The 27,486-nt window shown below is 37.2% G+C and overlaps 1 protein-coding gene across 3 annotated transcripts in view; it reads left to right on the top strand.

Annotated features, from left to right (window-relative positions):
* The window catches only part of bab2 (bric a brac 2), a 41,197-nt gene extending 14,928 nt beyond the window's left edge, over positions 1–26,269 (top strand). For 2 of the 3 annotated variants that reach the window (XM_089469267.1, XM_018008545.2), the window contains exons 3-5: positions 23,321–23,387; positions 23,533–23,963; positions 25,053–26,269. In XM_089469267.1, coding sequence (XP_089325393.1) covers positions 23,321–23,387; positions 23,533–23,963; positions 25,053–26,039 — 1,485 coding nt within the window. In that variant the 3' untranslated portion in view covers positions 26,040–26,269. The remainder of the gene's footprint in view (positions 1–23,320; positions 23,388–23,532; positions 23,964–25,052) is intronic. The other variant, XM_018008546.2, reaches the window with a different exon arrangement.
* Positions 26,270–27,486: the final 1,217 nt, after the last annotated feature.

Consider the following 27,486-nt stretch of genomic DNA (forward strand, 5'->3'; position numbering starts at 1 on the left):
GACTGCAATGCCCAATTACAGACAGCCGAATTTTATTTGCCAAAGTCCACAATTTGCTCAAATTTTCGTGCAATTATCTTTTTGCTGATGAAATTACTTGAAGATGTCTATACCTAGGCATAGATATATACATATATGAATGAAGTTTAATAAATATTTAAAGTATATGTGTATACTTTAACAACGATTTCCGGTAACAGAAGTAACAGTTCCAGGTAGAAAACAATTTTTCTTTTAATATTACAAATTTCTCAACAAAATCTTAATAAGAATATTTCAAAAAATTTCATAAAAATATATTTAAATATATTCCTTATTTAGAACTGTTCTTTACATGTAAACCTCTTTTTATTTTTAAAGCTAGAACACAATGAAAATAAATATATTATTGGATATTTGTTCTAGGTATGATTATGAGAATAAAGATAGTCTAGAGTTATCTTGATATCCCCATTTCAGTTGTTCCTAAATATTCTAACATAATTGCCTAACAATATATGTAGTTGCTCGCATTTAGCTCCATTTAGTAGTGCTTTTTGCTGCCTCTTTGCTGCATCCATATCATCATCATCATCATCATTATCATTGTCATCTGCATTATCAGTCGCCCTCATCCGAGTGACAAACAGTGTCGAATGTTGCGTAAAAAAGGACAACGCGCTAAGTAAACGCCTCTAATTTGGCATTAACTAAAAAAAGAAGAAGAAGAAGAGCAGAAGAGATGCTGTTCTAACTGCACTTAGTCGGCATATTAGCCAAATGCGTCAGTGGGGAGACAGCAGAGTGTACAGGTGTGCAGAGAGAGAGGGAGAGAGAGAGGTAGGGTAAGAGTACATAGCTATTCACATAATTGTGCTGCATTTTCAGCCCCCGTCTCCTGCCATAATACACACACACACACACACATACAGAACTTCAACTGCAACTAGCGCACATTCTGTGATGCTGTTCGGCTGGGCGAGTGGGTGTGGCAGGGTAGCTCGACAAGTGGCGGCAGTCTTTATGCAAAAGCAATTTGCTGGAAATGTTCGATTTGCTGGAGCAAACTTCGCTTTCCCCCGCCCACCTTTTACACCTCCTTCTCCAAGCGAGTCGAGTCGAGTTGAGTTGAGTTGAGTCGACTCTGGTTTTCCAGTTGTTTGACGCTGCGGTCGAGCCTGAGCTCCGCATATCGCACATCGCGTTCGCTATGGCTGCCGTGCGTATCCTTTTGTGTGCCACTGTTGGCGCCAAGTGTGCGTATAATTTGGCTACAAATTGGCTTACATCAGGCACGTTTGCTGCCTGCCCAATTGAGCTCGAGTTGAGCTCTAAAGAGCTAAGCGAGAAAGTAAAACAGAGAGTGCTGCACAAAGCTCCGTTTAGCTGCTTAGGCTGGCAGAGTGTTGAGGGTGTTAATACACTGGGAGAAATGTTTGTGAAGGTAGTTAGAGTCTAAAAAGCTGAGGTTCAGAGTGAGTGAAAGAGAGAGATGGTTAAGGGGAGTGGAAGGATTCTACTAACTGCAAGACGAAAAGCACTTTAGCTAACTGTTAATATACTGCATGATAAGTGAACAAAGGTCATAAAACCACTCGAATATGCACTCGCATTATATGATGCTAAAAATACACTGAAAAAAATGTTGCAGAAGCTATACTATCTATCTAGCTCTTCCCTCTCTCTCTCTCTTTCGCTAACTATCTCTTAATCTAGCGCTTACTCCTTCTTATTTAACCACTTAGTACTCTATAAGAGATAAAAACACTCGAAGAAAACCCTGAATAGACTAATTTATACTACTCTAATATTCACTCACATTCCTGAGTCCACGCATTTTTGAATTCCAAATATTTCCAATACTAAAACACTTGTAATGCCATTTTCTTGCAGTGTATTCGATCTTGTCTGTTTATTTATCTACGACTGTTTAGTCGCAAACTGTAAATAAAATATTTTGTACCTATGTCCGTCCGTTCGCCTTTGAAGTTTTTCACCGATCAATTGCTGCTGCCTGCTGCCTGGGCCGTGGACCGTGGACCGTGAGGTGTGGGGCGGGCATTTGAGGCGGGAGGGGGCGTGGCATTTTCGTTTGAAGCATCTTTGCAGCCGCCGTCGATTGGATGGATGCTGTGTGACTGTGTGTGCGTTAGATTTGTTATTTTATTACTTTACGAATTTTAACACATCTGCAGCAGATGCATTTGTAAATTATTAAATGCATCTTGGAAGACGACTGGAGAGGGAAGACAGACACACAGAGAGAGGGAGAGAGAGAGAGAGAGGGAGAGAGATAGAGCGAGAGAGCGAGATAGGGCAGGCATCAAACAAACACATGTAAATGGCATGTTTGGCCAGTTGCTCAGCGTGTAGCTGTATCTTTAGCCATGTATCTGTATCGCTAGCTGTATCTGTGTATCTCTGTGCATGTGTGTGTGCGCGCATATCAATATTTATTACTCTGTGTACTGTACAACAACAGCAATAACAACAACAACAACAGCTTTTGCTTTAGTAAAATTCTGTTTTCATTATTTATTTCTTTTACTTTTGCCGCTCGACTTTTTCTTTGTTTTTCTTTTGCTTCTCTTTTTTTTCCATCATCTTTTCTCCGCGCTGCCCGCTGCCCGCTGCCTTTTTGAATGCATTTCTTTATTTAGGCAGCCCTCTCGCATACCCTCGCACCCCCGCATCGCATCACAGCGCTAGCTCAGCTCCGGCTGAGATCTGTTAAATAAATCGAATCATCTGTGCGCCTCGCCTCATCCATTGCATCCATTGCATTTGGCTTCCTCCCCGGTGCTAGTGCTGCGTGTAATTATTACGATTCTGGATATATAATTTGTAAAGCGAAACATATGTTCGTATTTGGTTTTTAATGTATTTCCCTGTTGCAAGCAGCAGTTCTCTTATTTATGTATTTTATTAGTTGTGCTGCATGGGGGCACATTTTATGGCCACATCGAAGTCCGCCTTCACAACTTGCTCGATATATTGTTTAGAAAGTAATTCCAAGACGTTGCTTTCAAATGGATTTCTATTTTCCTTGATTTTTGAGTGCCTGCCCAGCATATGGCAATCTACAGTGCTTAGACCAAGGGCTGCTGCTGCCGCTGCAGCTTAGGCCTGCAACAATTTGTTTCGAATGTGGCAATTGATTGAAGTTCAAACGCATGCAAAGTAGTTGAAGTGGGAAGCATATAAATAGATATATAATATATATAGGAAATTATAGATGGAAGAGCATTTAGCTGGATTTCACAGACCGATAAGTCAAGTGCTGAGCCTGAAAATCTGTTTGGATCTAGCTTGGTTATGGAAGATAAGCAGAAAATCTGGCTTTTTCTATAGCTTAGCATTTAAATGATTTTATATGGACTGAAATCGTTTCATTGCAAACGAAAACTCAAGGCAATGGCGGCTTTTGTATTTTCAAATGAAACACATTAATTTGTATTTAGTCTTCTAATACATAAATTCACCTTTGCTTATGTAATTTACAAATATATAAAAATAACAAAAGCATGAAAAACGAAAAATTTCTAGACAATTTTGGCATAGCTTCGACTACATTAAGACAGAGCAGATAGCAAATAATTTCAAGAATTTTGTGAAATGTTAAGATCCCTTGGCTGACACATAAATGCTAATGGGCCACCCTCGCATTAACAGCAAATAAGTTGAGCATACAGTGTATATATACAAAGATATATATATATGTATGAGCTATCTATACAAGAAGACTTACACCTGCGGCCTCTTGGGACTTACCTGTGCACAAAAATGCAAATGCAAGAGACTAAATACGACGCTGTCAACGTTTTGCTGTCTACATAGATAAACAAAGACAAAAACAAAAACAACAGAGAGAAAAAACTATCGTATTTACAATATTTGCTTAACGAATACATTTTCAACTCAATATTTGTTTAACTGTAACGCCAAAGTCAATAGGAAAATGCTTAAACAAGGCAGATAAACGCTAACAGCGACAGAGACAGCGACAGCCACTTGACCACGCCCCGTTGCTAAATTGACACCGTTAATAGAAATGAATGATGAATTCTTTGAGGCCAAGATGCTGTTAGACAGCAGCAGACTATGCCAGCAGACTGTACGGCAGCAACAGTTGCTGCTGTATATGTTGCTGTCGTGTCTGCTGCCGTTGCTGCTGTTGCTGTCAACGCACTTTTTGGTGTCACTGTGCGAGACGCCGCATTAATTCTTAGGCAATATTTATAGTTGTATTTTGTCAAATATTTGCACAGTTTGTTTCGCGCGCTGCCAAAGGCATTTATCAAGGCAGGTCCGCTGTTGCAACAGCGTACGCCGCGTGCTAATTGCAGCCGCTGCCGTTTGTCATTCTATACACAGGCATATTAATATATATATAATATATACATATATATGTATGTACGTGTATGTGTATATGAATGCCTATGGCTGCATCTTTAGCTCTTCATTCATTATATTGTCGCGCGCTTCTGTTTCTGCGTGCGTGTGTGTGCGTATCTATGTGAGGTCAAATTTACTTTATTAATTTCAACAGCCAGCGACAGCGGCTCGACCATAAATTCAAATCTATTTTTTTTTTTTTGCGCTGTGTGTGCGTCGTATATTTTTCGAGAAAATTGAAAATTAAATGCTAGCTAATTTTTTTTTACTCAGCCTTTTGCCACACGCACAAATCGCTACTCGAAAAACATTTATAATGAATGGTATTTTAAAAATACTAAACATCGATGGTGTGAGCGCGTATGGCTATATGAGTATGTGTGTGTATATGTGTGCGTATAGCTCGATCTGTACAGACTAGTTTGTGTACATATATCATCAGAGCGAATAACATAATTCAATTTTTGACAAACACAAATAGTAAAGAATTGAATGCACTGAGCGAAATAGTTGGGTATTATGATGAATGATCAGTTGATGATGATCAGTCCCATATATGCAAAGAACACAGAGTTATTTGAACGTTATGTTCCTAATGCAGCTTGGAGTAAGAGTAAATATAAATGTATGTATAAAGGGTATTATATATATATATATATATATAAACAGAAATATGTGCAATAATTAGTACCTTTCCAATATATATATATAATAAACAAATTCTAAATTTATAATTGTTGTCTTATAATAAACAACTTAGCACATGTATTATAAATAAAAACACTTTGTAGAGTGGTATACACTGAGAGAAATTTAGTGAGTAGATATTTTGGCTTAACATAAAATTCGTTCCAAATCACTAAAATTTATGCAAATTATCTTTATAAAAATATGTACAAATAAAAATTAATTAAGCTTAAAGAATATAATATTTGTTATTAAAAGTCTGAAGTCTTCCAACTTTAAAGTCCTGTCAATTTCTTCAAGTGTACGTGGCTTACTAATTAATTATAACAATATTAAACAGCTAAATGAATACCAAAATTGTTGTTAACTTGCTTGCAACTACAAATTTGTTTTAATTACAGTGTATACAAGGCACACACACACACACATACCGATATCTATAATATATATATAGAGAGAGAGAGACACATGTTTCTTAGCAATTTGCAAAGCTGGCGCAATTTGTTTAGAGCGCAAAAGTTCCAGGAACGAATTGTAGTTTTTATGTTCGCAATAATTAATTAAATATTTTCATATAAGCTATATATATATTGATATATATGTGTATATACACTCATGATGAAAATAATAAGTACACCCAAAAATTTTTGAAGATTCTGTCATAACTAATTCATTTTTGATATTTTTGAAAAAAAAATCAATGGTAACTTTAAGAGAGCAATCTGACAATATGATGCATGCAAAAAAAAAAATTATATTTCCCCCTAAATTCATAGTAGTCACAATAAACTGAAATGGGCCTGCTGAAAATAATAGGTACACTCCATTACTTCAGCCCGAAAAAAAAAGTTTAGAATAAGAATGATTTCTTTTATTGTTGTAAAATAGTAGGTAACCTTCCTACAGATGTTTGATGTAAAAAAAAATTATCAATATCATATGTAGATGGGTCGAAATATTAATTGTTCGAGTCAGGAACGCAGAATTGCTAAAAACCTTCGAAGGAATGGCAAATCTTTGCGTGAAATTGCGAAACTGATGAACAGATCTCTTAGCGTTGTGCAAAATGCTTTAAAGATGCACAATAAAAAGCGAACACGTGGAAGTCCATCGAAAACCACACTAGAACTGGACCGACGCATTATAAGGATTGCAACTTTTCCGACCCTTTCAAATCTTCAAAGGTCATTGCTTCCGTAATAGATAATATTATTAATGCTTCTTCAATTAGGAGATGACTACATATGGCTAAACTATCAGGTCGTATCGAAAAAATGGTTGAAATCGATGCGCACCAAAAATTTTATGATGATGCAAAATTTTGCTAAAGACCACATCACCTGGGAAGGATCTGAAAGTCAAAAAAAAGTGGCGTATTACCCTATTTAACGACGAAACCAAAATTTGCCATTATAGAAATGACTATTCCATGCATGTAAGACTCCTCACATGTAAAGAATTCGATCCTCGCTACACAAAAAAAATAGTCAAGCATGTCGGTGGAACCATTATGGTGTGGGGCTCCTTCTGTATCGTCTGATTTTCCTAATATCTGACGTTATGAGAGTAGCAGACTACAGGGATATTTTCGAAAATATAATGTTACCATATGCTGAGGATAACATGCCTCTGCGCTAGGTTTGACAACAAGATAACGGCCCGAGACACTCGTCTACAATAGAATAAGCTTGGCTCGAGGTTAGTAAGGTGGACACTCTCGCTTGGCCCAGTCATTCTCCTGATCTGAATCCAACCGAAAACGTGTGTAGTGCATTGATAAAGCAGATGGTAAAGAAAAAGTGTGACATTAAACGCCAAATAATGGACTGTGTCCAAGAAACCTGAAGGAAGATTACGAATGGGACCTGCCAAGCTTTAAATAGGAGTATGACCAATCAGATAAAAAATTTGTATGAAAATAAAAGAGGATATACAGGATATTAATCCAAAAATATAATAGCAAAAGATTTTGAATGATTTGAAAATCAAAAAATTAAATACATCTTACGAAAGTAAAGTGTACCTATTATTTTTGTCAAGCAAAAAAAGCTCCATTTTTGTTAATTTGTTTGTAACTTTTAAAAAAATAATATTTTTTTTTCCAAATTTATGTATTTTCATTAATATATACCTAATACACAAATGTGCATTTAAATTTTCATGTTAAGGGCAGTAGAAAAAATGTTTTGCTAAACTAAACTCAAAAAAGTTTAATTTTAAGGGGTGTACCTATTATTTTCATCATGAGTGTATATTAATGTGTGTCTGTGTTTGTGGGGGGCTGATTAATAACGCAGTTGAGTAAAACTAAATAAATGTTTGTGCAGAGCTATAATTAAATTTATGCGGCTGACTCACATATTGTGCTGAATAGCCGCCAAGTTGGTCAATGGTCTATATCTATGTCTATGTCACTCACGATATACACACACACACACACACACACACACACACACACACACACACACACACACACACACACATAAATAGATATATCTCTCAATACATGCATATATTTGTAATGAAGTTGAGCAAAAATGCTGCGTCAGCCGGCAGTAATTTAGATACAAATGTCGCTTCAGATACAAATGTATCTTTTTAGCGGCAACCGTAATGCATGTTATTTATTTTTAATGCACATGTCTAATCATATTTTTTCTCAATGTATATATTTATTCAATATCTTATTTCGTTTATTCGTTCTTTCTAGCGAAAATCTGAGCAATGTTTTTTCCTAGATATTTTTCTGCATTTGTTCAAATAGCATTTTTAATTATTCTTTTAATACAAATTTTTCGTAGTCTCTTTTTTTTTGTTTTTTTTTTTTGGGCTCGCTCGAATAACGAACAGGTCTTTGAACTGTATTTGCATGTGCGCCAGATACAAGATACAAAATCTATCTCTCTCTCTCGCTCACACTCTCTCGCTCTTGCTTTGCACGGACAAGTTATTAAAGTTTTATGTAAATGTGCATAATTATTTCAAATTGTATTCTAAATTTATAGTTTGCAATGCAAAGAAACAATTTCGAGTTGTTGTTGACTAAGCGAATTGCTGTGTGGGGTGGAGATGAGAATGCGGCAGGGGCAGGGGCAGGGCCTTTGAGGAAATCAACAATTGTTTGTAAGTTGATTTAATTTTTTTTTTTGTATTCTGCGAGCGCCCGCGATTCCTCTTGATCTGCTGATTCATGTCATCGAAATTGGTTTATTAATGTTAAATTATGGCCGGAGTCTGAGGTGCGGCCAGAAAACAAATAATTTGTGAGTCAACTTAAAAGCTGTTTTAAATAATGATATAATAAATTGCTACGACTTGTCACAGACGTGAATACAATTGATATATGTGCGTAATTTATAGCCATCATTTACTGACCCCAAAAACTAGTTTCAAACTTGTCATTAAATAGAAATAAAAAAAAAATACAAAAAGAAAAAAAATGAAAAACCCACTAATTAGGCCTGGAAAAGTTTAAATATATAGTATATAGGAAAACAAAATATATAGAACAAGTTATGATATATAATTAAGCATATTATTGTATTTTAATATGTGAAGCAGGCGCTCGTTTCAATTAAAATCCACCTCTCATTAATAGAAAACTGAGGCGAAAGCGTGCACGAAGTCTGAATACTCTTTGATGTGGTATATACCTAGGTTGAATTATTTAAAATGTGCTAAGGGCAAGTCTTCGCAAAGACAAAAGATTAAAAGAATGGTGAGATAACCTTATGTCAGCTATACGATATAGTTGGGGGATCTATGCTATATAATAACATAAATTATTGTTTATTGAAATCATTTATTGTAAATTAAAGTAATATATTTATATTTATCCTATAACTTTTCAAGATATAAAAATTAACTAATCAATCAATATACCCTACAAAATAATATGATATTTTTACACTCTACAATTCTATAAATTCTTGTATCCTTCCATTAGAAGTCAAACGCATATATTATCCTTAACTGTTTATGCTTCAATATACCCAACATAATACCCTACAAATGTTTTGCGCTACAGCTTAAGATAAAGGCCACAAGCAAGACAAACAATTTTCTTTTTTAATAATAATATCAAGTGGGCAAGACTTTTGTAGACTTCTGCTCTCTGTAATTAAAGACTATATAGATATACATATATATATGTATATATGTATAAATATATAAATTTATATGGTACTGGGGTTCCGACATATCATAAAATATATGTGTCTAGCCATTGGCATTGTGTTGGTGGTGTAATTTTTATAGTTTTAATTAATGGTTTTTAGTGCTTGGGTTTTTCTTTAGAGGGTGCGTCACATTTCCTACACGTATGTCTAATGTGTTTTTCAGCATTTTCCCCTCGAGTTGCCTTTTTCTTTTTCTTCTTTTTTTTTTTTTTTTTTGTCGGTCAGCCGCATTACATTTGTAATTATTTTCATTGTAGCTATGCATTTTGGGTTTCCATTTATATATATATACATATAAAATTTTATATCGAAGTCATCGTGACTTGGCACTTCGAGGTTTTCAAGCTGGAATTAGTTTTTTATGAAAATTAAATGCTGCTAACTGAAATGATTTTTGGTATTATTTTTATAATAATTATATAAATTATATGCATTTGCTTAAATTATTGAACTTTTTTTTTTTGTTTCCGAACATTATTTGAATAATTATTTATATATATTTTAATATGCATATAAATCAAAATTTAATTGCATATATTTATATAAATACATGTATAATAAATTTATATATTTCAATATATGTATTTATGTTTGAGGGGTTGTTGGCGGCACGTTTTTATACCCTAACACAGAGTATGTGCGACGGTAGATTGAGCTGCGATAAATTTGTGGTTGGTCTGTATGGAGCGATGTACTATACAGTGCTCTTATTATTTCATGCTAAACATATATATTTTACATAAAATTAAATAGCCACGATTTCCATAGACAATATTTAGACCCATTGGAGCTCGCATAGAAGAACTTTTGCTCACATTACAGGATATCTAATAGTCGTTTTAAGCTAAGCTTAATCCATTCAACTTGTAAGCATTTATTTTCTGCTGCTTTTGTGTTTATTTGCATTAATTATTTATTTGCTCGTTTGGCAGTTTGCGCGCATGCGCAAATGGTATAAAAAATATATATAAAAAATTCAAAAAAAAAAAAAAAAAATAAAAAAAAATTAAAAATAAAAAAGATAAAAAAGACAAAAAAATGGAATGCTTAAAATTTATTTTAATATACATTCTGCCCCGTGGCTAAAAGAGATAGATGGTGGCAGAGCGAGAGCGAGAGGGAGAGGGAGAGAGAGCTGGGCATGCCTTTAGCTCTTGTTGCTATTCACTTCTATTAGTGAGAATTAGTGGTATTGTTGTTGTTAACGCTATTATTGTTGTAACTATTATTATTTTTGTTGTTGTTGTTGTTGTTGCCTATTTGCATTGGCAACGGCGTGTGGCGGCTGTCTAATCAAATCAAACATTCGTGGAGCTAAAAAATAGCGGCATTTTGATTGATACGCTATGTGAAGTCGACTCAACGTCGACTTGAATTGAAGCTGAACCGAGTCGTTGTCTAGCTAATTATATAACATTGGGGGGTACGCACTGACCTAATGAGCCATTTATAGTAAAAAAAAAATAATAATAAAATAAAAAAAACAACAAAAATAGACTTTCAAAAGTTTTTCAATTTCAATCGATTTTCTTTTGCTTTTTTCTGGACTCTATCTAACATGACGCTGCGCATTGCGATCCAAATGCTCAAATGTAACTAAACAAATGGTCCCGGCTGCATTTATTAATCAAAACGTATCTTGTTATCAAATCTAACTCTCTTTATAAATTTGCTATTGTTGTTGTTGTTGGCGCTGTTGCCGTTGCTCTTGCTCTTGTTGTTGTTGTTGTCATAGTGCGTGGCATATTTTCGTCAATGTTTACTAATAAAATTTAATTTATTTAAATTTAAAATAATAAAAACTTACAAACACAAGCGGAAAGCGCACAACTGCGCTATAAAAACGAATAAAAAATAAATAAATATATATATATATACAATATAAATATCGTATACATATATGTATTGGAATAGCAACATTTCTCAATCAGAGCGATATAATTTATGCCCAATTCCGATGGCCAAAAGAGACACATAAATATAAATTGTCTATAAAATATAGAAAAAAAAAAAAAACAAACAAACTGGGAAACAACAATAACAAATTTAGCTCTGCATCTTCTTCGCAAACATAAAAAGCAAATTACACAAATTTATAAATAATAAAACTAAAACGTGTCTGCATAAATTAATTAATAAGTCAATTCCAAATTCGATTCCCAAATACGAATGCGAACGCGAATGAAGACAAAGCCAACCGGCATATCCGATATATTTCAGGTTTTGTTTCTGCTTTATCTCGTTTTATCTCTTTTTATTTGGATTTCTCATCGATGTGTATTGAAGCTGAATTGCGAGTTCACATGAAGCGCGAGCTTAGCTAAAGGATAACTTATAAAGAGCAATATATCAAATTGAGATATAGCAAAAAGGCAGGCGTTATCGATAATTGGTTATCGGTGTGTTATCACTTCATACACATCACTTACAGTTAAACTGTGTGAGCTTCAGGGCATAAAGATTATCGATAAGTTTCTGATACCTAAGCAAGTAAATCGATAGTAAGTATACATCACGTGAAGAACGTTGAAGATTAAAGATAATGGCGTACATTAAAAAGCTATCGATAACAGCTATTCATACATATGTATGTATTTCATATTATAATCAATTAATGTTAATAGTAATGATAAATAATAATGACTAAACAAACAATCGATTTGCTACTGCTTTTTATCGATAGCAATTTAAAGCTATCGATATATTTAATTTTATTTTATACTAAGACTCATGCTTCAACATAATCTAAATAATGAATATATTTTATGAATATTTCATCAGACTTATTGATTATTCATAATTTTTTACAAAACCTATAGATATGAAGATATTATGGAAAAGTTCTGCAACGACTTTTTTATCCCACACATGCAGATAAAGTAGAAAATCTCAAAATTTTGAATTTATGTTAAACAATTTTGTTTATGGTTTTTATGACCAACTTAATAGCTGTTCCGTTTCATTTCCATGCCGTTCTGTTTTGCGCCAAGTGCTCTTGACGTATTCACTGTAATTGGCGAGCAATAAAACTAAAAAATAAGAAATGAAAAGATATATATACGCAGATATAAGCAAATCCCTAATAAAATAAAATACGCATGAGTTGGGATAGAGACAAGCGCAGAGCTATATCTATGTGTATGTATATATGTTTTAGGCAAATAGATACTAAAAGATATATAAACAGCAACAACAACAATAGCAAACACTATTACAACAGAGATTCCCGCCTTGGAGCAATCTGCTCATTAAAAATAAATAAAAAGCGAGACTAAAAAACAATCGAGCATTTTGTTTGTTGAAAAAACAATGTTAGGTCCATAAAGGCAGGCATTTAATATACATATATATGCATATAAAAAGATATGTACGTAAAGTCAGATATGTGTGCATATACATATATGTAAGTATGTATGTGGATGGCTTTATGAGATGTGCAACAACAACTTGAGAGGCGCGACAAAAAGAGATTTGTAAATTTCTAAAGCCAACTCGTGAGCGACTGGGCACGCCCTCAACAGAGCATACACAGACTTTTGTGTGCACGATTTGAGATCGGAGACGCATTATATAGTTTACCAGCAGCCACAGGGAGACAGGGAGATATATAAAGAAAAGAAGCAAATTGTATTTGATTTATTTCGTTCGCGGCCAAAAATAAAAAACGCAAACACACACAAAAATAAAAAAAATCCAAAGAAAAAAGACGAGAAAAAAAATGTTAAAAATTATTTTTGGCATTTATATTTATATTATTAATTTGAGCTGCGCGTGTTGAGGTAGTTATTGCTGTTGTTGTTGCTGTTGGTTTTTTCATTCACAGTGATTCACTTATTAAACGCTGCCATTTATTATTATTATTTATATTTCGAGCGTTTATGTAATGCCTCGCTTTTCAACAAATTTTTCAACACAATGCCTGGCTCTGCCTTCAATCCCTTCCCCCACACTCCCTTCAGTTTTTTTTTTGTTTTGTTTATAATTAAGCAAAAAAAAAAAAAAAAATCGTATTTCTTAATTATTTATTTTATTATTGTTTATTTTTAAATGGGCTACAGACAATTTCCTGCACTTGAAGCGAAACAAATAAAAATGACGCAGCCTTTTGTTGTTGTTGTTGTTATTGCTTCCACAACCTTGTTGCTGTGTATATATATATATATATATATATATGTTTATAATTTATATAGATATGTGCACATAATATTTAGATTCACAAATCTTTATTGAAATGCAAACATCAGCTAATGCTATATGCTATATCAGCCATATATTTCGCTTTTGAGAAAAATGATTTTTATGGCTCGGCAAAAGGCAATTTTTATTTAATTACTCAGCACAAAAGCACAAAAAAAAAAAAAAAAAACAAAAACAAAAACAAAAATCATAAAACAAAAACGAATTTAAAATGAATCCGAGTTGTTTATGGGCATTATTTAAACAGCTTTTCTATGAATTCAAATCATAATGGGTATCATTGAGTTGAATGGACTTGCTGTGGGGCGAGTCGACGAGCCTAAACTAAAGCTGATGCTGCATAAAAGATATTGTGTGAAATGTTCTTCTAGAGATCCTTAAAGAAAATGAAACTAGTTTGCCTTGGGGCTACAAATTCTATTTTAACCCCCAGAGCGGTCCTATCAGAGATATGCATTAACTACCTCTTAGCTCCCATCTATTTCAATGCACTCAAACTTCTGTTTTGTTGTCTAGTTTAGTCTGCGCTGAGCTGCATGCACAAGTCAAAGCCAAAGCAAAGGCCCTTTACCAAATGGCTAATTGGCTGCGGCTCTAATGCAAATTTAATTCGTGTGTATTTGTAATTATTTTAGAAATCCGTGCAGCAAATCAAAGAGAAAGAGACAGAGACAGATAGAGAGACAATATGCAAGGATTTACAATACATAGACACGAGTGTGTGTGGGTGTATTAATTAGCTTAAGCAAAGCGCGCGAGCGCAACGTTTGCATGACCAAATCAATACTAAGCTGACCACATAGATATCTATATATGCTTGTATATATATCTATATATAATATATTTAACTACACATATATATAGTTATATATACATGGTCTTACTTATAGCTACAACTGACAGAGCAGCTGATGCTCTGATGCGTGTGTCTATATAAATGATGCAGCAGTTGCTGGCTTGCGCACTTTAATGAGCTACGCATTCACACACGCACACACACACATACAGTTGTGCGTCTATACTATGTGTGTGTGTGTGTGGCAGCTCAGCTATTGCATTCATTTAGGCGCAACTGCCTACGAAAAACAATCAAATATGCATTTTAAAACTCGACTAGAAGTGCGCTCCCCCATGGCCTGCACCTCAAACAGTCGCTGCAGCAGACCAACCATATTTGTCTAACCTCGTCGCTCCACACACACACACACAGACACATGCAGCTACACACTCACACACACCTGCATACACGTTTGCTAGCGTGTCCAGGTGCGCGCCTCTATTTGCCCAGAGCCCGAGTGCATGCTGCGCTCTGTTTTAGAGCTAGCCTTTGCCCTCTCCACTTTGCTCCCTCTCTCTCTTTCTCTCACTCACTCCCCCCATCTCGCTCGAGCTCTCTTTCTCTCTATGCTATTCAAAAAATTTAATGGCATTTTAAATAAGAAATTACAGAGGCTGTGCATATTTCATAAGATTTTCGTATGGGCACCGGCAAAATGTTCGACGTGGCGGCTGAGAGTTCGACTCGCCGCTGCCTCGCCTCACCTGGACGACGTCAGTCTAACATGCAGCGCCGAGGCGCGGGGCGACCTCCCAAAGGTATCAAATACAACTCAAACTGAAAACTGAAAACAGAAACTGAAATAGAAACTAAAAAAAAAAAAATACAGAAAATAAAAGCGAATAAAATAGAAATAAAAATGTGAACGCGCCCGCTAGAGTCCCCGACTAGCTAAAGAAATGCATTCCATGGCTATAAAATACTCTATGTATAACAGTTGGATTGCAGTTTTTGGCCTACAGCAGAGGCCACTACACTGCCAGAAATAGTTGAGTAAAGTGTTTGAAGTGGGGACAAATGTGAAAGCGAAAGTTTCCAAGTTTCGTAAACTTAAATCAATAATTTGTAAGTCAAAAAACTAACGAAAATAGGTTCCAATTATGTCAAGGTAATACACTGAGAGAAACAAGTGATAAGCACTAAAAAAAATAAAAGCAAAATAAATAAAAATAAGAAAATTAAGTAAAAATATATTTTTTTTTTCTAAGAATAATGCCCAATTAAAGTTTTTACCTTACAAAAATTATAGAATCAAATTAGGAGAGTATTATTTTAAATTATTATTGGTGAAAAAAAAATCTTAATAAATTTTAAAGCAAACTTCAAAGCATATATTAACTCAAACTTAACTAAAGTCACCAAGTCATATTGTTTTCTATTTAGTACATATAATTTCTCTCAGTGCATCAGCTCAGATAGAAAGAAAGCACTAGCATAGAAATATTAACGCTCGAATGTGTTAGCTGTAATTCTTGTTTTATACAGCACGGAGCATGGAATGGCATAGGCGTTAGCTTGGGGTTTGAGTTGGAGTTAGTTGCGGGATGCGAGGGGGAGCTCGACTTTTTTCTTCATTCTTAAATGTAGACAGAGAGAGAGAGCGAGGGGGGGGGCAAGGGAAGGTGCAACAAAGTTGTGTTACCTTTTTGCATAGCATTGGATTTTGCTAAGTAACATAGCGGCATTCATTTAATATTTATGTCTCTCTAAATATTAAATATTATTTCAAGGCTTTATGCGACTGCACATACAGAGACTGTACCAGTGTGTATGTGTGTGTGTGTGAGTGTGTGTGTCGCTGTGTGTTGGGTGTGCGTGTGTATGGCCAATATATGTGTGCATGCAGTTTTTGTGTGCTGCTTTTGAAGGGGCTTTGGCCGCTTCGATTGGCCGTTGTGCCTGTAGGCAGGCGTTCTCAAATATGCATTAGCTATGCGTGTCTGTGTGGGTGAGTCAGTGTGAGTGTGTGTGCGTGAGATTACGTCTAAATGGCATAGCATACATTTGTGCGCTTGACCGAAATGCAGCCGCTCCTGCTGTGGCATTTCGCCTTTGTCTTTGTTTCGTGTCTTGGTATTTGCTTAGCCGCTCGCTTATTCACACACACACACACACACACACTTATATATATATATATGTCTATAGATGCATGCATATATTTATATGCCCGTTAGGACAGGCCACGGCTGCGTTTTTGTTTCTTTTTTCTTAGCTTCTTCTATTATTTAAACTTGTGAGATTTGAGGGCGAGCTAATGAAGGCGTTGCAGAGCATATGGAAAAGTGGGCGAGCCATTTCTATATAATTCTTTATTTCTTTGTGCTTTGTGCTTTGTGCTAGCTGGTACTTACATATTGAATTAATATTTAATGACTGTGTGCAGGCGTTTTAACACTTTGTAGACAGCTCATCAACTCGACCACTCACTAGCTTGCTCTCTCTCTCCCACTCCTCCTCTCGCGTGCTCTCGTTCTCGTTCTCTCTCGCTGTCTTGTGCTCTCTCACTCACACTTTTCAATCAGCTGAAAGGACACGCAAGGCTGTGGCCATTAAAATAACAAACAATGTGTAAGCTTTAAGCGTGGGCCCTGCCAAGCAGCTTGACTGTCGGGCCATATATCCTCATTATCCTGCATGCTAAAAACAATAAATTACTATTTGCAAAAGGTTAATTTTTACTTCGAAACAATGAGAACGAGGGCGAGAACTGAGCCAGCCAGGCAGCTAGCCAGCGATCGGGTGTATGGGTAAGGGGAGGCGGGGCGAGGCGCCATCAAATGGGGCTAACAAAAAATTACATGAGCAAAGAAAAAAAAAAACAGTTGAGCAAAAAGTTGCAATTACCAACAATAACAACAACAACAACAATAATGTAAATAACATCAGGCAACAGCAACAATAACAACTTGTATAATAAACTGCAACACATTGCAACATTGCAATGTTGCAAGTCCTGCCCTTAGAGCTGGCAACGTGAGCGTCGTGGAAATGCATTGAAAATGCAATGAGAACATGACTAGGATATGGGATGTATGGGATAGAGATACAGTATATGAAGTAGAAGACGCTAGCTAACAGATATCAGAGCTGAGATATGAGATATAAGACATGAGTTATGAAATATGAGATATGAGATAAGTGATATAATACATGAGCTACAGCAAATGAACTATATATAATTGTGACATATAATCTCTCTGAGATATACCAGCCGTATTCCATGTATTACCTCTCATTTCTTCAACCCGATATTTAAGTACTCCACCTTAGCTATACATATATAGTTTCAAGCAGGATCCCCCTCATCCATTTAAAAAACCTGTTTTCACGCTCTCATCGCTAGCTGCAACGCAAACATTTCTCAACTATTATTCCCTTTAGCCCTTGAGTTCGAGTGCGAGTTCCTTCAGCGAAGGGTTCGCAGCTTGACTTGCAAAAGGGTTTCCATGTCGAGGTATTTATATATACGTATATATATACATATATTTTATTTTATTTATTTATTTATTTTTTTTTGGGCTTGGCCCTGTGTAAGCTGCCCCCATTTGAATGTTTTATTGTAATTTGAGTTGTTTGGTTGTTCGGTTTTGTCGGCTGCTGGTTAGCTAGCAACAACAACAACAACAAGACTAGCCACACCTCAATGCGCGCTCCACTCAACACTTGCTGTATAATTATTTATTGCATTTAAATTATTGTTGCATGGTGTTCTTGTTGTTGTTGTTGCTGTTATTGTTGTAGCAAACAAAATGAAACGAAACTTTCATTGCGAGTGCTACGAGACAGAAGTGAAGTGTGTGTGCGTTTGTGTGTGTGTGTAGGAGCTGCATGCACTCGCACTTGATTTTATGATTACTACAATTATTGTTGCCATTGTAGTTGCTCTGGTGTTATTGTTGTTGTTGCTGTTGCAACAATTGTTGTTGCCGCTGCATTAACTGCTGACACATTGCGTTCAAGTCCAGCTCCTTTCGCAGAAATTGCCACTGCAATTGTTTTTTGCCGTCTTCTCTGGCATTTCCATACAAGAAATAACATATTTATATATGCATATAACGATATATATAGATATATATATACATATATATATATATTTGTATATAGAGTGAGTTGGCGCATACAACGCACCTACAAAATATATTGTATTTCCCTCTGGTAGCTCCTTCTTTTGCGGCTTCGCCCTCAGCGCGAAATGTGTTTTTCACATTATTTCATGAATAATGCATTTGGCTAATATGCATATTTTATGTGAAATTCGTGCAATAAAATACTATTAAATATTTAGTTGTTGGCAACGCCAACTGCTGTTGCTGTTGCTGCCACTGCCACCAGCGTTGCCTCTGCTACCACGAAGAAGTAGTTCCAACGTTAAGCAAAGCAGTTGCATACCTACCTAAAGATGAGCTCGAGCGGTTTTTTGTCTTTGGTCAACAGCTGTTCGAACTGAGAGAAGATTTCAGATAAGAGTTACAATAGGAACTAATCGATAGAGAAGTGGTTTGAACGGTAAAAAACAGAATCGATATTTAGAGAGTTTGCGTGAGATAAAGAACAAGTTTTTATAAATATATATAGATGGATAGATAGAAATACTGTAGTATAGATAGATTAGAGATTTATAGATCATAGATAAAGAATTCGACAGTTAGATAGATAATTGGATGGTAAGATAGAAAGATGGACAGATTGATAAATAGAGCTAGAGAAACTTATAGAAAATTAATAGTAATTCCTCTTAGCGAAAATCAAACTATTTATCATAAATCTGCAAAGCCCCTAAAGCCACTTAAGCTCTTTAATTTATTTTATTTCTTATTAATAATTAATTAAACTTTTCATATTGAACTAAGTTTACTCTCTATTTAAAAATATTGATTTACTAAAATAGATGCCCAAGTTCCCAAAGACTTTTATTCCATTCCTCTCTACTTTACATAAAAGTTCAATTAACATCATATTGATTTTGAGGCATTCACGGTTTTTATAGCTATTTGGCCCACTGTGCGATGACTGTGTGGTGCGACAAGTTGAAGCACTTTAGAGCGAACTAGGAAGTAAGGTCCTTGAGGATGTTGGGGACTTTGTGGCGTATGCGCAGGCAGAGGAGTTGCCATTTAAATTAATTATTTATTATGCCAAGCATTGCTTCTTATAAAATTAATGAATGGCATGAGCGCAAAAACTATAAAACCGGGCGCGGATAAAAGACGCGACGGTCGGGCGCGAGCGAGACGGAGAGCGAGAACAGGAGACAGACAACGTGCAGAGATGGGCTGGGGGACAGCCGAATGTGGGGGGCGTGTGCGTGCGGTTGGTTGAGTAATATAAATAAATGAATGAATGAATGAGCGTCGAAAGCAGCAGCAAAGGCAGAGGCAGCAGAGCGGCAGAGGCAGCGGCAGCAGTGGCAGCGGCGGCAGCTAGAGAAACAAGGCATGGGGAGCAGGAGGCATATCTTAGTATTTAGTAGTTGGCAGTAGTAGTGAAGGCTAAGAAGCAGCAGGCGCACAGCAAACGCAGCCAGAGCCAAAAAAGGAAGCTCAAGAAATGGCCAAGAGCAAAAGGCAAAGCAGGTGGTGCAAACGGGAGAGAGAGAGAGAGTGAGAGCGAGTGAATGCGAGTGTGTTGGTGCGGATTGTGGTTGCAGACAAGAGAAATAACAAACTTGAGACGCCGCTGTCGCTGCTGGCGTCGCGGCTGGCGTCGCTGCAGCAGTAAAAGCACGAATCGAAAATGAATAATAAATAAAGTGTTATATAATATAAGAAATATAGTCTGCCAGCTGGTGAGAGAGGAGGAGAGAAGCGAAAAGGGAAGGCTGTGTGAGGGTGTGTGTGTGTGTGTGTGCGTGTGGCAAGAGGAAGCAACAAACTACAGAGAAAAGTTCTAAGGCAACAAATAAGGCACAAGCGAAGGAGGGAGGAGAGAGAAGAGCGGAGAGGGAAGAGAAGACACCGCGACGCGTCTGTAGTTTATAGTGTAAACCCTTCCACCCACCCCGCCCACAATTGCTATTGCCATTGCTATTGCTTTTGCTATCTGTGATGTATGAAGGGCTGAGGGGGCGGGCGTCAGTGGCTGGCTGACTCGCTGGCTGGCTGACTGGCTCTGGGTTTTCGGGGGCTGGTGTTGAGTTTATGTGCTCGCTTGAAAAATAAAATTAAAATTGCATTAGGAATCCAACGGGTTTTTATGGCCGCGCGGTTGGGGCGTGGCAGACGTTACTTGAAGGCTGTTGAAAGACGTGTGTGCGTGTGTGTGTGTGTGTATTAGTTAGGATTTAAGTGCAAGGGCAAGCAGTTAGATTGATATGCCCTATCTATATATGCCATACATATATACATATATAGCTTTGCCAAAATCAATAAAAATGAACGAAGGAAAATCTAATAAGAAATAATAATTTCTTTTTATAGAAATTTTGTAGCGCATAAAGTTAATTAAATAAATTATTATGTGAATGGGGCGTGTGCACACGATGAGTAATTGGCAAGAACAAGAAGACGATGAGCCGCAGCAGCAGCAGTGCTGACAGCGCGACGTCGACGTCAGCGGCGGCAGCGAAGCGCCGCAAATTAAATTAAATGAGTTGAAAGAAAGTTGAATGCGCGCACGCTTCAAAATTGTTGTTGTTTTATGCTATAGCTTCTGTTGTTGTTGTTGTTGCTGCTGCCGCTGCTGCTGGCGGGAAATTGAAAATTTAATTAATTAAACATTTTTGAGCACAGCAGCAGCAGAGCAGCAGCAGCAGCAGCGGCTATATTTTATTATATTGTATGTCGTATATATTGTGCCGAGGCGAGTCTTATAATTGTTAGACGTGACTTGGCTAAGTGAAGGGGGAGGGGGTGGGGGGAATGAATGTTTAGATAGATATGGAATGGGTATGTTGGGATGGGGCTACATAGCTAGCAAGCGGGAGGAGGGGGGGTTGGGTTTAAAGGTCGTCATAATGCATTGGCAAAATGACTGGCAAAACGAACAATGTAGCAATGACTAATGGCTGCCCTCGTTGTAAGCAATTATATTGAATTGATATGTGAGTCTTGGAGGAACTAGTGTGAATAATTCCAATTGTCTTGCATATGCCATCAAAGTAAACTTCGTTACAAACAGTTAAATAGTTAGTTATTCATTAAATTGTATCAAGCAATTAGAATCTAATGGTCAAGGAAGCTGCTAAGAGTTTCCAGCAGAAATAGTTGTGGGTATGTCATATATACATATACATATATATTCAGAGTATCGCATTGTATTTTTGTATTGTCATTATCATTAGCATTTTTCTTAATCATTGACTTTGTCATTATGATTATTATTATCAGTTTCTGTACTATTTTTATCATATTAATTATCATTATCATTATCATCAAAATGCATTGCCACTGGGATCATCATTAGCAATATAATCCCCATAATGCCCACCATATGTACTCTCTATAAAGCTAGCATACCAGGCAACATATTGGCGCTCCTTAGCATTCTCTCTCTCTCTCTCTCTCTCTCTCTCTCAGCCTTTCAAGCATTGCAAAATATGAAATATGAAATGCATTCACATTTATTCATTCCGCAAACGATTTCTCAGCTCTTTTGTGCATGGAGAGTATGCCTAGTTAGCTTGGTAGCCATATAGCTGCCATGTCAGAGGCTAATTACGTGTTTTACATAACTCCCGACAATTTTTGCTACTGGCTCCGGCCAATTCTCATTAAAAGTAGAGCAACAACAACAACGACAACGACAACAACAAGTTGGACCAACTGCCCTGACGCTTTGCCATTAACAAAATGCTTAACATAAAAAAGCATTTTTAACGCCATTTTGTAGCGTGGCTATGGGGCCTCTGTGGGGGGCAGCAGCAGCGGCGCGACGTGCTGCTTCGGCTAGTGTAGAATAGCAAAAAGAAACAAGTGAACAAAAAATTCTACTGACTTTTCAATTTCAATTATTCATACATTTTATGACCTTTTTCCTTAACATGCAGAGGCTAACAGTCTAACAAATCCAATCCAAACATGGCCCAAAACCCGTTTCAAATATTTAAGACTTGCACTTCCACACACACACACACACATACACTTATATAGATATATTTATATATATATCTATATATATATGTATATAGATGCGCATTAGTATATGCTGTTTTTGTTGCTGTTGTTGTTGCACATAATTTGTACGGCTCTCGCCTGTTGGCCATATAAAATGCATGGCTCTGTGCAGTTGGGCCAACGCTGACGAGCCTCGTATAAAAAAAAAAAAAAAAAATGGGCGGCGCTACGGCCTGGTCAGCATTGGCCAATGCATCCTGTGGCAGGTGCAACTCTTTCGCTTTTTCTGCTCGAGAAATTAACTACGGCTTTGCCTTCATTTCTGCAACATTCGACTTTTTTTTTGGAGCTTTTATTAATAAATATTAAGAGCTGTTGTAACTGTCTGCGCCTCTGAATTAGAGTTGATAATAATTTATTTAAATTTTTGCTTCAGCTTAATAATTGATTAAATTATTGCCTTATCTGAAATTATAATTTTTTGGCATTTGCCTGAACTGAGGCTACACTCAGCGAAAGTTTCAACAACAACGAGCGTAAGGTAAAAGGAAGTTCTTTGTGAGCGACTTCCTCTACTGTCCCATTGATTAATTTTGGCTTTAGTGTAGTTCAGATAGAGTCATAGCGGATGGCATCAAACTGGCTGAGAGAGGGAGGTATACATATCTAATAATAGCAATAAATAAATAGCTGTTGTTGCAGTGGGGGGGCCATAAAAGTGCTGAAGACAAAAGCGGCAGCAAATCGTTGTGCGCTAGCCAAGTTTGTATACTAATTCGCATTGGCGTTTGCATACCAAAGCGCTTTGGGCCCAACATTTATGGCATTAATAAACTTTTATGGCCGACATTTTCGCAAGTCGCTGCTCTGCGGTCGCTGGCTTTGTCACACACCACACACACACACACCACAGTGAACTATACTGGCAATGTAAGCCTTTGAACAAGTAAACGACAATTTAGCTTATCTTCCGCTTTTCCTTTATTCCATTGCAGGCCAAAATGATTGAGACGAGCGGACATGCCTGGATGGGTGCACCGGCAACAGGCGCATCTGTGGCGGGTGAGTTAAAGAGAGTCAGAGAGGGAGTGAGAGAGAGAGAGAGAGAGAGAGAGTGGCAGAGCTGCCTTCGTGCAAAACAATTAGCATAGAGTCCGGAACAGGACAACTAAGTTTTTGTACCTGTTTTTTTTTCACTTTTCTCCAGCAGACAGCTATCAGTATCAGTTGCAGTCCATGTGGCAAAAGTGCTGGAACACTAACCAACAGAATCTGGTGCAACAGCTGCGCTTTCGTGAGCGCGGCCCACTCAAGTCCTGGCGCCCGGAAGCCATGGCCGAGGCCATATTTAGCGTCCTAAAGGAGGGCCTCTCACTCTCGCAAGCCGCTCGCAAATACGACATACCCTATCCGACGTTCGTCCTCTATGCAAACCGTGTGCACAATATGCTGGGACCCTCCCTCGACGGCGGCAGCGATCCACGGCCCAAGGCCCGCGGCCGACCCCAACGCATTCTGCTCGGCATGTGGCCCGACGAGCTCATACGCAGCGTCATCAAGGCCGTCGTCTTTCGTGACTATCGCGAAATCAAGGAGGACATTAACGCACATCCCTATGCCAATGGCCAGCCGCATGGTGTAAGTAGAAATTTATGAAATATTTCAAATACATGCATGTACATAATATGATGTATGATGTACGCATAGATCATTTTTAAATAAAATTTACAAATAATTTAAATTAAAGAGATAAAGCTATGCATTTAAGGAAAATTATAGGAAATGCACGAATTCTATTTCAAATCAAGCAAACTATGAAATTTCTACTTCTTCTTTGCCTAAGTTTCTATAAAAATACTTCAGACAATAACTGGAATATGATAATATATTTTTCATTCTATTAGAAGATTTCAATAAATGAAATATATTTATATAATAATGAGATTTTTGTCAGATAATAGATAATATTTCGAATATGATAATAGATAGTTCAATCTTTCAGAAGATTTCAATATATGAGATATATTTTTGGACTCAGATAATAAACAATTGTTTTCAATCTATAAGAATATTTATATAAATCAAACATTGTAAATTTTTAGCTGAGTCTAAAATATCTCGAATATGATAATGGACATTTCATTCTTTCAGAACACTGCAATAAGTGGGATATATTTTTTTTATTCTAGATTAAAATACACGTTGTAAATAAAAGTAAATTTCTTTACAGAAAACGTCAGCTATAACTTTAATAAACCCCTTTTAGAGCTAGATACTTTGAATGACAAAAGCAGTTTTATTACAACATATTGGTTTTTATTTCCATGACAATTATCAGCCCTATTAAAATCGTCTCTATATATATACTGACTGCCATTGTGAAACAAATTTCAGCAAAATATCATTAGTAAAGTCTTCAAGTTAAACGTCTAGTTTGCATAAAAACAAATAGTCAAATATATACGCATAAATATAGTTTGCTAATCGTGGAGATAAAACCAGATAAGATAGAAAGTTCAAATATTAATAAATAGTATTATTGAAAACTCGTTTAAAAGCCATCAACACGTATTTAATAAACACATTTAGAAACACGCAAAGTTTGGCTATTTCGATATTTATTTAAACTCAATATTTTCGCTAACGATATTTATGCCAACTTCAATCGATCTTAACGCACTGTCTTCCCCATCTTTTCTCCTCCCCCTTCTCTACATCTACCCATAGGCCCACTACGGCAGCAACTCGGCAGCTGCTGCCAATGGCTATCACAGTGCAGCAGTCAAAATGGCGCCGCCCGACGCCAGCAATCCGCTGAGCACCATGACAGAGACGCTACGCCGACAGATACTCTCCCAGCAGCAGCAGCAGCAACAGCAGCAGCAGCAACACCAACAACACCAGCAACAATCGCCGCATATGCAGTCGATGAACATGTACAAGTCGCCGGCTTACTTGCAGCGCTCCGAGATCGAGGATCAGGTGTCAGCGGCAGCGGCTGTGGCCGCCGCCAAGCACCAGCAGAACGAGCGACGCGGATCGGAAAATCTGCCCGATCTGAGCGCATTGGGTCTGATGGGTTTGCCTGGCCTGAACGTGATGCCCACGCAACAGCAGCCGGGCGGTCATCAGCGCGGCGGACCGGGCAGCGGCGGCGCTGCTGCCGGCGGTCTGCATCCCAACGCGGCCAGCTATGCCCGTGAGCTGTCGCGTGAGCGAGAGCGGGAGCGCGAGATGTCGCGCGACCGCGAGCTGAAGGAGGCAATGCACGCACGACAGTACGGCAATCAGTCGCGCGGCTCGAACTCGTCGGCGGGCAGCAAGTCGGCGGCATCAAGTCGTCCCGGTGCCGCCGCCTCGCCCTACTCCGCGCACTATGCCAAGCACGCCAAGGAGCATCCCAGCTATGCGTACAACAAGCGCTTTCTCGAGAGTCTGCCGGCGGGCATAGATTTCGAGGCGATTGCGAACGGTCTGCTCCAGAAGTCGGTGGACAAGAGTCCGCGCTTCGAGGACTTCTTTCCCGGCCAGGACATGAGCGAACTGTTCGGCAGTGCCGATGCCAGCGCCGGCTCTGGTGCCGGCTCAGCGGCAGCAGCAGCAGCCGCCGCCGCAGCAGCGGCCGCCTATGCGCCGCCGGGCATGCGTGAGTCGCCGTTGATGAAAATCAAGTTGGAGCAGCAACAGGCCGCTGAGCTGCCGCACGAGGATTGAGTGGAGAAGTTGCGGCCAGGCCGCTGGGTTGGCGCTTTTGAAGAGGCCAACCCTAATCAATTTGGACTGCTATTTTAAAATGCCCCCTCAAAATAAAAAAAAAAAAATGAAAAAGAAAAAAAAAAAAAAACATAGCCCCCACCCCCAACTAATGTTTAGGTTACTTTAACGAGGTTCCAAAGGCCGAGTTTTTGAAAAATGCTTGCAACATAGGCTTAAGGCACTAGATTTATACAACGGTACGAGTATTAACGTTACCCCACCACCAGCCCCAACACACACACACACACACAAACACACACACACATGCACTTCAGAACTTTCCTGTAAGGATAAGATCTCGCCTATTATTTATTTATGCATTTCGTATGCGCCTTAATTTCTTTGCCAATATGAGAAGAAGATGAAGAAATAAAACAGTTAATACAATTTTTTAATATTTAAATATATATATATTACAATAAATATATATGAGTATATACATATATATATACATACTTGCTACAATTAACAGTTACAATTAGAGACTTGTGCATTTCTTAAATGTAGTTTAGAATTTAGTTTAGCTACACACACAAATACACATATACACACACCCACACACCCTCATAAATATTCATATTAAGCATACGCAATGTTGTCTTTCAAGTAATTAGATTATAGTACATATAACATACACACACACATACACACACACAAGCAGCAATTGTATTTCCAAATGTAAATGTAAATAATGTACAAATTTCCATAGCTATAGGGTATATACAAACAGTAACGGACTTAGTCTTAGGCGCGCACAACTTTTCTCTATATTGTAATAATCCCCCGAAAATTAATTAAAGTAAATAAAGCAAAGTCCCCAATAGATATTTACATAATTATAAATACATATATATATATATATATATATATATAGATATTATAGATATGAGTATGCGTATGGTATGTGTACTAATTTTATGTAATACAAACACACACACACACAGGCACACCAAATCCCAGTGAACGGACACACACACACGCAGCTATTTAAATGCATATGTATTTGTAAGATGTTCTTAATGAGTGAATTATCCAATAACAGATAATGAGCAGAATGCATAATTCATTATTATTATTATTACTATTATTAATTATTATAATTATTATTACTATTATTATTATTATTATTATTTTAGTTAAACCTAAATTATATACAACTGAAACAGAAATAAAAGTGAAGAAGTAAATGTAAAAAATAATCCATTTAAAACTGTGATTTTATTTGCTTGGCTGGGAATGGGAAGGAATTTAAAATAGAATGGGAATAGAATACGCGATGGGGTATTCATGCTACTTATATAAACTATATACAAAACCGATGAGCGACTTTGATAATTCATTAATGATGAATGATCCAGCTAATGAGGTATCTTAGCTCTAACTGAGATAGACAGCTTGGTTCTGA

Source organism: Drosophila arizonae, chromosome 4, assembly GCF_054131065.1.
Source record: "Drosophila arizonae isolate 15081-1271.41 chromosome 4, UAZ_ARI_1.0, whole genome shotgun sequence".
Taxonomy (NCBI): Eukaryota; Metazoa; Arthropoda; class Insecta; order Diptera; family Drosophilidae; genus Drosophila; species Drosophila arizonae.